The sequence below is a fragment of the Protomyctophum parallelum genome, assembly GCF_964188405.1.
Source record: "Protomyctophum parallelum genome assembly, chromosome: 21".
NCBI classification, from domain to species: domain Eukaryota; kingdom Metazoa; phylum Chordata; class Actinopteri; order Myctophiformes; family Myctophidae; genus Protomyctophum; species Protomyctophum parallelum.
Genome location: NC_139713.1, coordinates 1,352,646 through 1,365,145, shown reverse-complemented (window position 1 = coordinate 1,365,145; position 12,500 = coordinate 1,352,646). Strand labels below are relative to the sequence as shown.

At 46.2% G+C, this 12,500-nt stretch overlaps 1 protein-coding gene across 3 annotated transcripts in view; it reads right to left on the bottom strand.

The window, feature by feature from the left end:
• The window catches only part of sptan1 (spectrin alpha, non-erythrocytic 1), a 112,981-nt gene that overhangs the window by 81,138 nt on the left and 19,343 nt on the right, over positions 1-12,500 (bottom strand). For all 3 annotated transcript variants that reach the window (XM_083794258.1, XM_083794260.1, XM_083794259.1), the window contains exons 2-4: positions 7,350-7,602; positions 6,855-6,980; positions 1,939-2,079 (exon numbers count right to left, since the gene is read on the bottom strand). In XM_083794258.1, the coding sequence (XP_083650384.1) occupies positions 1,939-2,079; positions 6,855-6,980; positions 7,350-7,598 (516 nt within the window). In that variant the 5' untranslated portion in view covers positions 7,599-7,602. The remainder of the gene's footprint in view (positions 1-1,938; positions 2,080-6,854; positions 6,981-7,349; positions 7,603-12,500) is intronic.

Genomic DNA, 12,500 nt, shown 5'->3' with positions numbered 1-12,500 from the left:
TGTCGGGGAGGTGTCTCTGTGTCGTTATATTGTCAGGGAGGTGTCTCTGTGTCGTTATATTGTCAGGGAGGTGTCTCTGTGTCGTTATATTGTCAGGGAGGTGTCTCTGTGTCGTTATATTGTCAGGGAGATGTCTCTGTGTCGTTATATTGTCAGGGAGGTGTCTCTGTGTCGTTATATTGTCAGGGAGGTGTCTCTGTATCGTTATATTGTCAGGGAGGTGTCTCTGTGTCGTTATATTGTCAGGGAGGTGTCTCTGTATCGTTATATTGTCGGGGAGGTGTCTCTGTGTCGTTATATTGTCAGGGAGGTGTCTCTGTGTCGTTATATTGTCAGGGAGGTGTCTCTGTATCGTTATATTGTCGGGGAGGTGTCTCTGTTTCGTTATATTGTCAGGGAGGTGTCTCTGTATCGTTATATTGTCAGGGAGGTGTCTCTGTATCGTTATATTGTCAGGGAGGTGTCTCTGTGTCGTTATATTGTCAGGGAGGTGTCTCTGTGTCGTTATATTGTCAGGGAGGTGTCTCTGTATCGTTATATTGTCAGGGAGGTGTCTCTGTTTCGTTATATTGTCAGGGAGGTGTCTCTGTATCGTTATATTGTCAGGGAGGTGTCTCTGTGTCGTTATATTGTCGGGGAGGTGTCTCTGTGTCGTTATATTGTCAGGGAGGTGTCTCTGTGTCGTTATATTGTCAGGGAGGTGTCTCTGTATCGTTATATTGTCGGGGAGGTGTCTCTGTGTCGTTATATTGTTAGGGAGATGTCTCTGTATCGTTATATTGCCAGGGAGGTGTCTCTGTGTCGTTATATTGTCAGGGAGGTGTCTCTGTATCGTTATATTGTTAGGGAGATGTCTCTGTATCGTTATATTGTTAGGGAGATGTCTCTGTATCGTTATATTGTCAGGGAGGTGTCTCTGTGTCGTTATATTGTCGGGGAGGTGTCTCTGTGTCGTTATATTGTCAGGGAGGTGTCTCTGTGTCGTTATATTGTCAGGGAGGTGTCTCTGTGTCGTTATATTGTCAGGGAGGTGTCTCTGTGTCGTTATATTGTCAGGGAGGTGTCTCTGTGTCGTTATATTGTCAGGGAGGTGTCTCTGTATCGTTATATTGTTAGGGAGATGTCTCTGTATCGTTATATTGTCAGGGAGCTGTCTCTGTGTCGTTACATTGTCAGGGAGGTGTCTCTGTGTCGTTATATTGTCAGGGAGGTGTCTCTGTATCGTTATATTGTCAGGGAGGTGTCTCTGTGTCGTTATATTGTCAGGGAGGTGTCTCTGTGTCGTTATATTGTCAGGGAGGTGTCTCTGTGTCGTTATATTGTCAGGGAGGTGTCTCTGTATCGTTATATTGGGGATACATACACATACACACAGTATCTGCCGGCAGCTGCCGTAGAAAGCATAGCTCCGTTCCAGTCTACCAAAGCACTGACCTTGTCACTGATCGAATCCAGTCCAGGTTTCCCCGAGGCAGAGATTAAAATAGGGTGCATTTTGCATCCCAAAACACACTTCATAGTTGAGGGACGACCTCTGCATCCACGGGATGCACTACTGTTTATTTTACTAGCTTTAGTTAGAATATCATTTCTTCTTCTGTTTTCTACATGAATATTATAACAATTAAATGGGAGTTAAATGCTGCAATTTGTAAAAATGGCAAAATAATATGACTCCTAACGTGGATGAAGTGGGACTCATAAAATGTCCCTGGGACTCATTTCTAAGAGACCATCCCTGCATGCTGGGACTCATTACATTGAAAGCCTGTTTACATCACTGCCTAGGAACTGCACCTTGTCAGTGATCCAGTCCAGTGCGTCCTCACCTTGTCACTGACCCAGTGCCAGGTTTTACTCAACCTGCCAGTGATCCAGTGCCAGGTTTTACTCAACCTGTCAGTGATCCAGTGCCAGGTTTTCCCTGTGCGTCCTCACCTTGTCAGTGATCCAGTCCAGTGCGTCCTCACACTCGCGGAGGTACTGCAGTAGTTTCTGGGCCTGCAGCAGACGCAGGCCTTTCTCCTTGGTCTTCATCAGGAGGAGGTCCCACAGGCGGTGGAGCTCCTCCAGACGGGTCTGGAGGAGGAGAAAACACGGAGCGGACCGGGAGGTCCGGACACAACGTTAGCATACACGGCTAGCCTAGCGCCCCGAGAAGCAAAAGAGGTTCGAGTTGAAAACGTTGGCTCTGAAAGAATATATAATATTCACAGATGTGAGGCACTTTCACCATTTCTCAAAAATAGCAGATCTATAAGCTCGTAGCGCGGCACCGAGTGCCGCGCTACGAGCTTGTAGATCTGCTATTTGTCAACAGCTAAAGCAACACCAAAAGGGGTTTCCGCCCAGAACGGGTTAAAACCAGTTTAAAACCATGATTTTAAACTTTAGCTGTTAAATTACAGCAGATCTACAGATCCACTGACAATAGAAACATAAGGGGGTTTTTTTATCAGAAAACTGAAACGACATTTGTAGAATCTGGTCTCAGTCCCAGGAAGGAAGTGAGGTAACTTTTAAATACTAAAATATAAAACACATATAATCTTTTTATCTCACAGATTAAAACACATAAAAACAAAAACAGGAAAGAGTTCGACATTGTTAAACGTCTGGCATCACGTAATTTACAATCAGTCTACAACGAAAAGTGTTGTTTTCGTCGACTAAAACTAAAAATGACAATATATATATATATATATATATATATTTTTTTTTTATAGAAAACGTGTCTAGAGTGGAATCAGAAAGAATGTTCACGCCACAGCAAAGCCCCAGAGAGGACAGACTTCTAGAGACGGGACCACAAGCCTTCATATCGTTTAGCGTGATTAGAAACAGACATTCATATCGTTAGCTAGCACCCTATAAATGTACACTATAGCTGAATATAGGAGGGGCTAGCGCCCTATAAATCTACACTATAGCTGAATATAGATGGGGCTAGCGCCCTGTAAATCTACACTATAGCTGAATATAGATGGGGCTAGCGCCCTATAAATCTACACTATAGCTGAATATAGGAGGGGCTAGCGCCCTATAAATCTACACTATAGCTGAATATAGATGGGGCTAGCGCCCTGTAAATCTACACTATAGCTGAATATAGATGGGGCTAGCACCCTATAAATGTACACTATAGCTGAATATAGGAGGGGCTAGCGCCCTATAAATCTACACTATAGCTGAATATAGGAGGGGCTAGCGCCCTATAAATCTACACTATAGCTGAATATAGGAGGGGCTAGCGCCCTATAAATCTACACTATAGCTGAATATAGGAGGGGCTAGCGCCCTATAAATCTACACTATAGCTGAATATAGGAGGGGCTAGCGCCCTATAAATCTACACTATAGCTGAATATAGGAGGGGCTAGCGCCCTATAAATCTACACTATAGCTGAATATAGGAGGGGCTAGCACCCTATAAATCTACACTATAGCTGAATATAGATGGGGCTAGCGCCCTGTAAATCTACACTATAGCTGAATATAGGAGGGGCTAGCGCCCTATAAATCTACACTATAGCTGAATATAGGAGGGGCTAGCGCCCTATAAATCTACACTATAGCTGAATATAGGAGGGGCTAGCGCCCTATAAATCTACACTATAGCTGAATATAGGAGGGGCTAGCGCCCTATAAATATACACTATAGCTGAATATAGGAGGGGCTAGCGCCCTATAAATCTACACTATAGCTGAATATAGGAGGGGCTAGCGCCCTATAAATCTACACTATAGCTGAATATAGGAGGGGCTAGCGCCCTATAAATCTACACTATAGCTGAATATAGGAGGGGCTAGCGCCCTATAAATCTACACTATAGCTGAATATAGGAGGGGCTAGCGTCGAAAAATAGGCGATTTAGAAGCTTGTAGATCTAACATTTTTTTGCTGTGTTTAAGCATGTTTTGATTATCATTGTCCCGTCCCTAGAGATGTCTACACGCACACACACACGCATGTGTGTGTGCACACACACACACACACGCGTGCGCACACACACACACACACACACACACACACACACACACACACACACACACACACACACACACACACACACACACACACACACACACACACACACACACACACACACACACACACACACACACACACACACACACACACACACACACACACACACACACACACAGAGCACAGCAGTACCTACTTGGATGTACTCAGCCATATTGACACATTTAACTATGGGTCTCTGTTGTGTCCGGTAGGGCGTGTAGGACTGGACCACACAGTAAGGGGTTAACATACTGGACCACACAGTAAGGGGTTAACATACTGGACCACACAGTAAGGGGTTAACATACTGGACCACACAGTAAGGGGTTAAAATACTGGACCACACAGTAAGGGGTTAACATACTGGACCCCACAGTAAGGGGTTAACATACTGGACCACACAGTAAGGGGTTAACATACTGGACCACACAGTAAGGGGTTAACATACTGGACCACACAGTAAGGGGTTAACATACTGGACCACACAGTAAGGGGTTAACATACTGGACCACACAGTAAGGGGTTAACATACTGGACCACACAGTAAGGGGTTAACATACTGGACCACACAGTAAGGGGTTAAAATACTGGACCACACAGTAAGGGGTTAACATACTGGACCCCACAGTAAGGGGTTAACATACTGGACCACACAGTAAGGGGTTAACATACTGGACCACACAGTAAGGGGTTAACATACTGGACCACACAGTAAGGGGTTAACATACTGGACCACACAGTAAGGGGTTAACATACTGGACCACACAGTAAGGGGTTAACATACTGGACCACACAGTAAGGGGTTAACATACTGGACCACACAGTAAGGGGTTAAAATACTGGACCACACAGTAAGGGGTTAAAATACTGGACCACACAGTAAGGGGTTAACATACTGGACCACACAGTAAGGGGTTAACATACTGGACCACACAGTAAGGGGTTAACATACTGGACCACTCACACTGGGTAGTCTCGTGTTGCCAGACTGTTGCCTCTCGCAATGTTCAAATGCTTCCGTCGTACAGTCTGGAGCAACGGAAGCTCTGATCACGAGTAAAATATAAATGCTTCCGTCGTACAGTCTGGAGCAACGGAAGCTCTGATCATGAGTCAAATATAAATGCTTCCGTCGTACAGTCTGGAGCAACGGAAGCTCTGATCATGAGTCAAATATAAATGCTTCCGTCGTACAGTCTGGAGCAACGGAAGCTCTGATCATGAGTCAAATATAAATGCTTCCGTCGTACAATCTGGAGCAACGGAAGCTCTGATCATGAGTCAAATATAAATGCTTCTGTCGTACAGTCTGGAGCAACGGAAGCTCTGATCATGAGTCAAATATAAATGCTTCCGCCGTACAGTCTGGAGCAACGGAAGCTCTGATCATGAGTCAAATATAAATGCTTCCGTCGTACAGTCTGGAGCAACGGAAGCTCTGATCATGAGTCAAATATAAATGCTTCCGTCGTACAATCTGGAGCAACGGAAGCTCTGATCATGAGTCAAATATAAATGCTTCTGTCGTACAGTCTGGAGCAACGGAAGCTCTGATCATGAGTCAAATATAAATGCTTCCGCCGTACAGTCTGGAGCAACGGAAGCTCTGATCATGAGTCAAATATAAATGCTTCCGTCGTACAGTCTGGAGAAACGGAAGCTCTGATCACGAGTAAAATGTAAATGCTTCCGTCGTACGGTCTGGAGCAACGGAAGCTCTGATCACGAGTAAAATATAAATGCTTCCGTCGTACAGTCTGGAGCAACGGAAGCTCTGATCATGAGTCAAATATAAATGCTTCCGTCGTACAGTCTGGAGCAACGGAAGCTCTGATCACGAGTCAAATATAAATGCTTCCGTCGTACAGTCTGGAGCAACGGAAGCTCTGATCACGAGTAAAATGTAAATGCTTCCGTCGTACAGTCTGGAGCAACGGAAGCTACACTACACCGACCATTAGGCAGGTGTAGTGAGATCTGGAAAACACTGGACAACATTTCCTGATCTCGACCAATCATACAACAGAGAACAGACGCCGCGGACCAATCATACGACTGGTATGCACTAACACAGTGGTTCTCAAAGTGTGGTCCGGGGACCCACAGGGGTCCTTGAGGGAGTCCCAGGGGGTCCCCTGCTAAATGATAGTTAGGAACCAAATGGACCCTTATGGGTCTGTAACTCTGAGAGTGTACAAATGGAACCAAATGGACCCTTATGGGTCTGTAACTCTGAGAGTGTACAAATGGAACCAAATGGACCCTTATGGGTCTGTAACTCTGAGTGTACAAATGGAACCAAATGGACCCTTATGGGTCTGTAACTCAGAGAGTGTACAAATGGAACCAAATGGACCCTTATGGGTCTGTAACTCTGAGAGTGTAACACATGGAACCAAATGGACCCTTATGGGTCTGTAACTCTGAGAGTGTAACACATCCATGTGTAAACTCTCAGAGTTAAATCATTGATAGACTAATGCATGTCAAACTGGGGGTCCTTGAGATTAAACGGGTTGAGAATCACTGCTAGAGCCGTAAAGATCTTCTCTCATGGGGGTCCCCTCATGGGGGTCCCTGGAATATCTCTTCAAATGGGGGCTCAATGGAGCTAATAAATGTCGATGTAGGGGTCGCTGACCCCTATGTTTTGAGAACCACAGGAGGTGGACAGCTGCAGTACGCGTGTCGGGACACAGGGGGACACCGGGGGACACAGGGGGACACAGGGGGACACAGGGGGACACAGGGGGACACCGGGGGACACAGGGGGACACAGGGGGACACCGGGGGACACAGGGGGACACCGGGGCGGCGCTCTTACCCGGATGGTCTCGGAGGCGAAGTGTCCCTCTCCGACCATCAGGCTGCCGGTCTCGTCCAGTTTGACGATGGCTCCGGAGTTGGCCTGGACCTCGGCCTCGAACGCCTGGTGCTTCTGGAGCTTACCCTGAGGAGAGGTCAGAGGTCAGAGGTTAGGGATAGGGTTAGGAGTTGGCCTGGACCTCGGCCTCGAACGCCTGGTGCTTCTGGAGAGGTTAGGGTGAACACACACACACTAACCACACACACACACACACACACTAACCACACACACACACACACACACACACACAGACTAACCACAAACACACACACACACACACACACTAACCACAAACACAAACACACGCGCGCGCGCGCACACACACACACACACACACACACACACACACACACACACACACACACACACTAACCACACACACACACACACACTAACCAGACACACACACACACACACACACACGCACACACACACACACACACACCCCCCTACCTGCAGGTTGGACGGGTCCTTGTAGTTCTCGTCCGAGGCGACCTGCAGCTTCTCCTGGATCCACTTCTCCAGCTCCTCGGCGTCTCGTCTGAAGAACTGGAAGCGGTACGAGTCCTCCAGCTTGGCCCGGCGGACCAGCGACAGGTCCTTGAAGCGCCGGTACCGGTCCAGGACCTGCTGCCGGCGCTCCTGGATGTCATCGGCCGTCTCCAGGACCTTCACCGCCCCGCTGGAGTCCATGGTGGTCATGGTGCTGTAACACACACACACACACACACACACACACACACACACACACACTGTAAAGGTTCTGAACCACACTGGAGTCCATGGTTCTGTAGGAACCACACACACACACACATGGTAAAGGTTCTGAACCACACTGGAGTCCATGGTTCTGTAGGAACCACACACACACACACACTGCAAAGGTTCTGAACCACACTGGAGTCCATGGTTCTGTAGGAACCACACACACACACACACTGCAAAGGTTCTGAACCACACTGGAGTCCATGGTTCTGTAGGAACCACACACACACACACATGGTAAAGGTTCTGAACCACACTGGAGTCCATGGTTCTGTAGGAACCACACACACACACACACTGCAAAGGTTCTGAACCACACTGGAGTCCATGGTTCTGTAGGAACCACACACACACACACTGTAAAGGTTCTGAACCACACTGGAGTCCATGGTTCTGTAGGAACGTCAGAACTAATCCAACAGAGGCATTCAGGCCTTTGGCATCCGGACGGATATTGGGGGGGGGGGGGTGGAGGGGATGGGGGGGGGGGTTGACAGTAAGGGGACAATGCAGTCTGTCCAAACAGGGGGGGGGGGGGGGGGGGGGGGGGGGGGGTCTGCATGGCAGCTGACTGGACAGGCCAGATGGGGGAGGGGGGGGGAGGGAGGGAGGGACATTCCACACGCGTCGCAGCTAGTCTCTGGGATTCACACGTCAATGGGAATGCTGCTGTCAGCTTGTTTCCCCCCCTTTAAAACGCCATGGCATTCACCAAGCCTCACTGTTTCCTAGACAGCGCCCCCCTCCCCCTCCCCCCCCTCTGTCCCCCCGACCAGGAATAGAAAGCCGTCTCTACAGAGCATAGCAGGGGGGAGGGGGGGAGGTGACCCACTGTCACTGAACTAAATCTGACATTTCTTTTATTTATTTTTTGGGGGGGGAGCGTTTTTTACCCATCGCTGGTTGTCTCTGAATAAAAAAACTGCTAAACAAAACGAAAAAAGGGTCATTAAAATGTTGACATAGTATTGTTTATAGCAGCGTTAAACCATTTTGACCTGGGAACGATTCTACAAATGTTGTTTTCTTGAAAAAGCTGTGTCCAGAGGGCCACTATAGTTCCACACTCACTCCAGAGGGCCACTATAGTTCCACACTCACTACAGAGGGCCACTATAGTTCCACACTCACTCCAGAGGGCCACTATAGTTCCACACTCACTCCAGAGGGCCACTATAGTTCCACACTCACTCCAGAGGGCCACTATAGTTCCACACTCACTCCAGAGGGCCACTATAGTTCCACACTCACTACCAGAGGGCCACTATAGTTCCTCACTCACTCCAGAGGGCCACTATAGTTCCACACTCACTACCAGAGGGCCACTATAGTTCCACACTCACTCCAGAGGGCTACTATAGTTCCACACTCACTCCAGAGGGCCACTATAGTTCCACACTCCCTCCAGAGGACCACTATAGTTCCACCCTCACTCCAGAGGGCCACTATAGTTCCACACTCACTCCAGAGGGCCACTATAGTTCCACACTCACTCCAGAGGGCCACTATAGTTCCACACTCACTCCAGAGGGCCACTATAGTTCCACACTCTCTCCAGAGGGCCACTATAGTTCCACACTCACTCCAGAGGGCCACTATAGTTCCACACTCACTCCAGAGGGCCTCTATAGTTCCACACTCCAGAATAGCCGATCTACAAGCTCAAAACGCGTCACACTTTTGAGCTTGTAGATCAGCTATTTTTGCTATATTGTAATTTAAATCCTGAATATGTTTTTGCTATTTTTTGAATTGGAAACCTGAAGTAACAAATGCATTTAGTTATAATTATGTTAACTTCATGAACAAAATACAAATACATTGGACATATAAAGACAACATTTTAAATTAATACTAGTAATTAGGTGAAATTGTTAATTTCAGAAATGTATTGATTTCAGCTAACTAGTATTCTGTATTTATTAACAGTTTGCAGAATTACAGTACATTTCTAGCACAACTCAATACAAAGACCATTACACTCGTTTACAAGAGGGTCCACCTTGTTCAATTCATCAAAACATTTAGAGACGTACAAATAGACACTATAATTATAGTCCAAGTCAAGTCATCATGATAACGTCAGGATCCAAACATCCGTCTACGAGAGTCTAAATCTTAGGCCAACAACAACCTAAACATGAACCTTGGTTGAAAAAAACCCTAAAGTTGTCAATTTTGGGGCGGAAACCCCTTTTGGTGTTAGCATTATGTTATACTTTAGCTATTTAAAAAAAGCAGATCTACAATCTTTTGTAGGTCTGCTATTTAAAAAAAATCGAAGAACGACTGACACAGAAACATAGCTTTTTCAGAAAACTGTCAGAAGGTAGAAGACATCTGTAGGATCTGATCTCAGGTCAGAATGGGTTACGGTCACGTGACGCGACGGCGCGGATAAGGAGCAGCAGTGAAGCTGTTGACGGCAGATAAACACAGCCACGCCCACTCTGCTCTGTGGAGGAGCAAAGTGGGGTCCCTGAGGGACTCCCAGGGGGTCCCCAGCTAAATGATAGTTTAGGAAACAAATGGACCCTTATGGGTCTGTAACTCTGAGAGTGTACAAATGGAACCAAATGGACCCTAACCGGTCCATTTGGTTCCATGTGTTACACTCTGAGTTAAATTAACTGTGTTTTGGGTGTTTAATTGGGGGTCCCAGAGAAAGAAAAATGCCATTAAATGGGGGTCCGATGACTAATAATCCGTAGTCCAATAATAAACAAGCTGTCTCTGCGTTATTGTCAGGGAGGTGTCTCTGTATCGGTTATGACAGTCAGTCACTCATATATGATACAGTCTGCTTCTAGCGAAAATGTAACTAATTCAGTAGCAGTAACATTAGCGTTTTCTCTCAGTCAGTTGATTCTTCATATCCATATGAGTGAAGCGGCCGGGATGACATGTTTTATTTATTTATCAAGCACAGTTCCTATATGAGGCGATCTAAAACCCCCCCTATGGGGATTACAATGCAAATGAAACACAGTTCTTATATGAGGCGGTCTAAGATCCCCCCTATGGGGATTACAATGCAAATAAAACACAGTTCTTATATGAGGCGGTCTAAAATCCCCCCCTATGGGGATTACAATGCAAATAAGAAGTACATGAACCTGTGGATTTGCGTCCTCTACCGCTATTGACGTCAGACTTCGGTGCTCTATAGGGTGCATTTTGCATCCCAAAATGCAGTTTATAGTTAAAGGACGCAATAAAACAACGACCTCTGCATCCATGGGATGCACTACTGTACTACTGTAGTACTGTACTGTTTTTATTCTACTGTATTTTGCTAGCTTTAGTCATAATAATCATTTCTTGTCGGTGGGCGGGTGGTTTCCGCGTGCCGGACCGTTTGGCCTAAAGGCATGATGTCATGCAACAACTCCCAGTTACCATGGGAACCGCTCTGTTGTGGAGGGTCAAGGGTCAACACACACACACACCAGCCTGAAGGCACGCACGCACGCACACACACACGCACGCACTCTATGGAATAACATGATGGAATGAAGGAAGGGTGTGTGTGTGTGGGATCAGAAAACAAATGAGCTAATTTCCTTACCCTGCACCTATCCTTCCTTACAAAGACTTCCTGCATGCGTGCGTGCGTGACTGTGTGTGTGTGTGTGTGTGTGTGTGTGTGTGTGTGTGTGTGTGTGTGTGTGTGCGTGCGTGCGTGCACATGCGTTCGCTCCGGAAGGGCTGTCTGTGTCTCTCCAATTTCTAAATAAATACATTCTAAAACAGCAGATCTAAAAGCAGCATGTTATCTCTCCTAATGGTACCAACATCATGTTATCTCTCCTAATGGTACCAACATCATGTTATCTCTCCTAATGGTACCAACATCATGTTATCTCTCCTAATGGTACCAACATCATGTTATCTCTCCTAATGGTACCAACACCATGTTATCTCTCCTAATGGTACCAACACCATGTTATCTCTCCTAATGGTACCAACACCATGTTATCTCTCCTAATGGTACCAACATCATGTTATCTCTCCTAATGGTACCAACATCATGTTATCTCTCCTAATGGTACCAACACCATGTTATCTCTCCTAATGGTACCAACACCATGTTATCTCTCCTAATGGTACCAACATCATGTTATCTCTCCTAATGGTACCAACACCATGTTATCTCTCCTAATGGTACCAACATCATGTTATCTCTCCTAATGGTACCAACACCATGTTATCTCTCCTAATGGTACCAACATCATGTTATCTCTCCTAATGGTACCAACACCATGTTATCTCTCCTAATGGTACCAACATCATGTTATCTCTCCTAATGGTACCAACACCATGTTATCTCTCCTAATGGTACCAACATCATGTTATCTCTCCTAATGGTACCAACACCATGTTATCTCTCCTAATGGTACCAACATCATGTTATCTCTCCTAATGGTACCAACACCATGTTATCTCTCCTAATGGTACCAACATCATGTTATCTCTCCTAATGGTACCAACATCATGTTATCTCTCCTAATGGTACCAACACCATGTTATCTCTCCTAATGGTACCAACACCATGTTATCTCTCCTAATGGTACCAACACCATGTTATCTCTCCTAATGGTACCAACACCATGTTATCTCTCCTAATGGTACCAACATCATGTTATCTCTCCTAATGGTACCAACACCATGTTATCTCTCCTAATGGTACCAACATCATGTTATCTCTCCTAATGGTACCAACACCATGTTATCTCTCCTAATGGTACCAACACCATGTTATCTCTCCTAATGGTACCAACACCATGTTATCTCTCCTAATGGTACCAACATCATGTTATCTCTCCTAATGGTACCAAC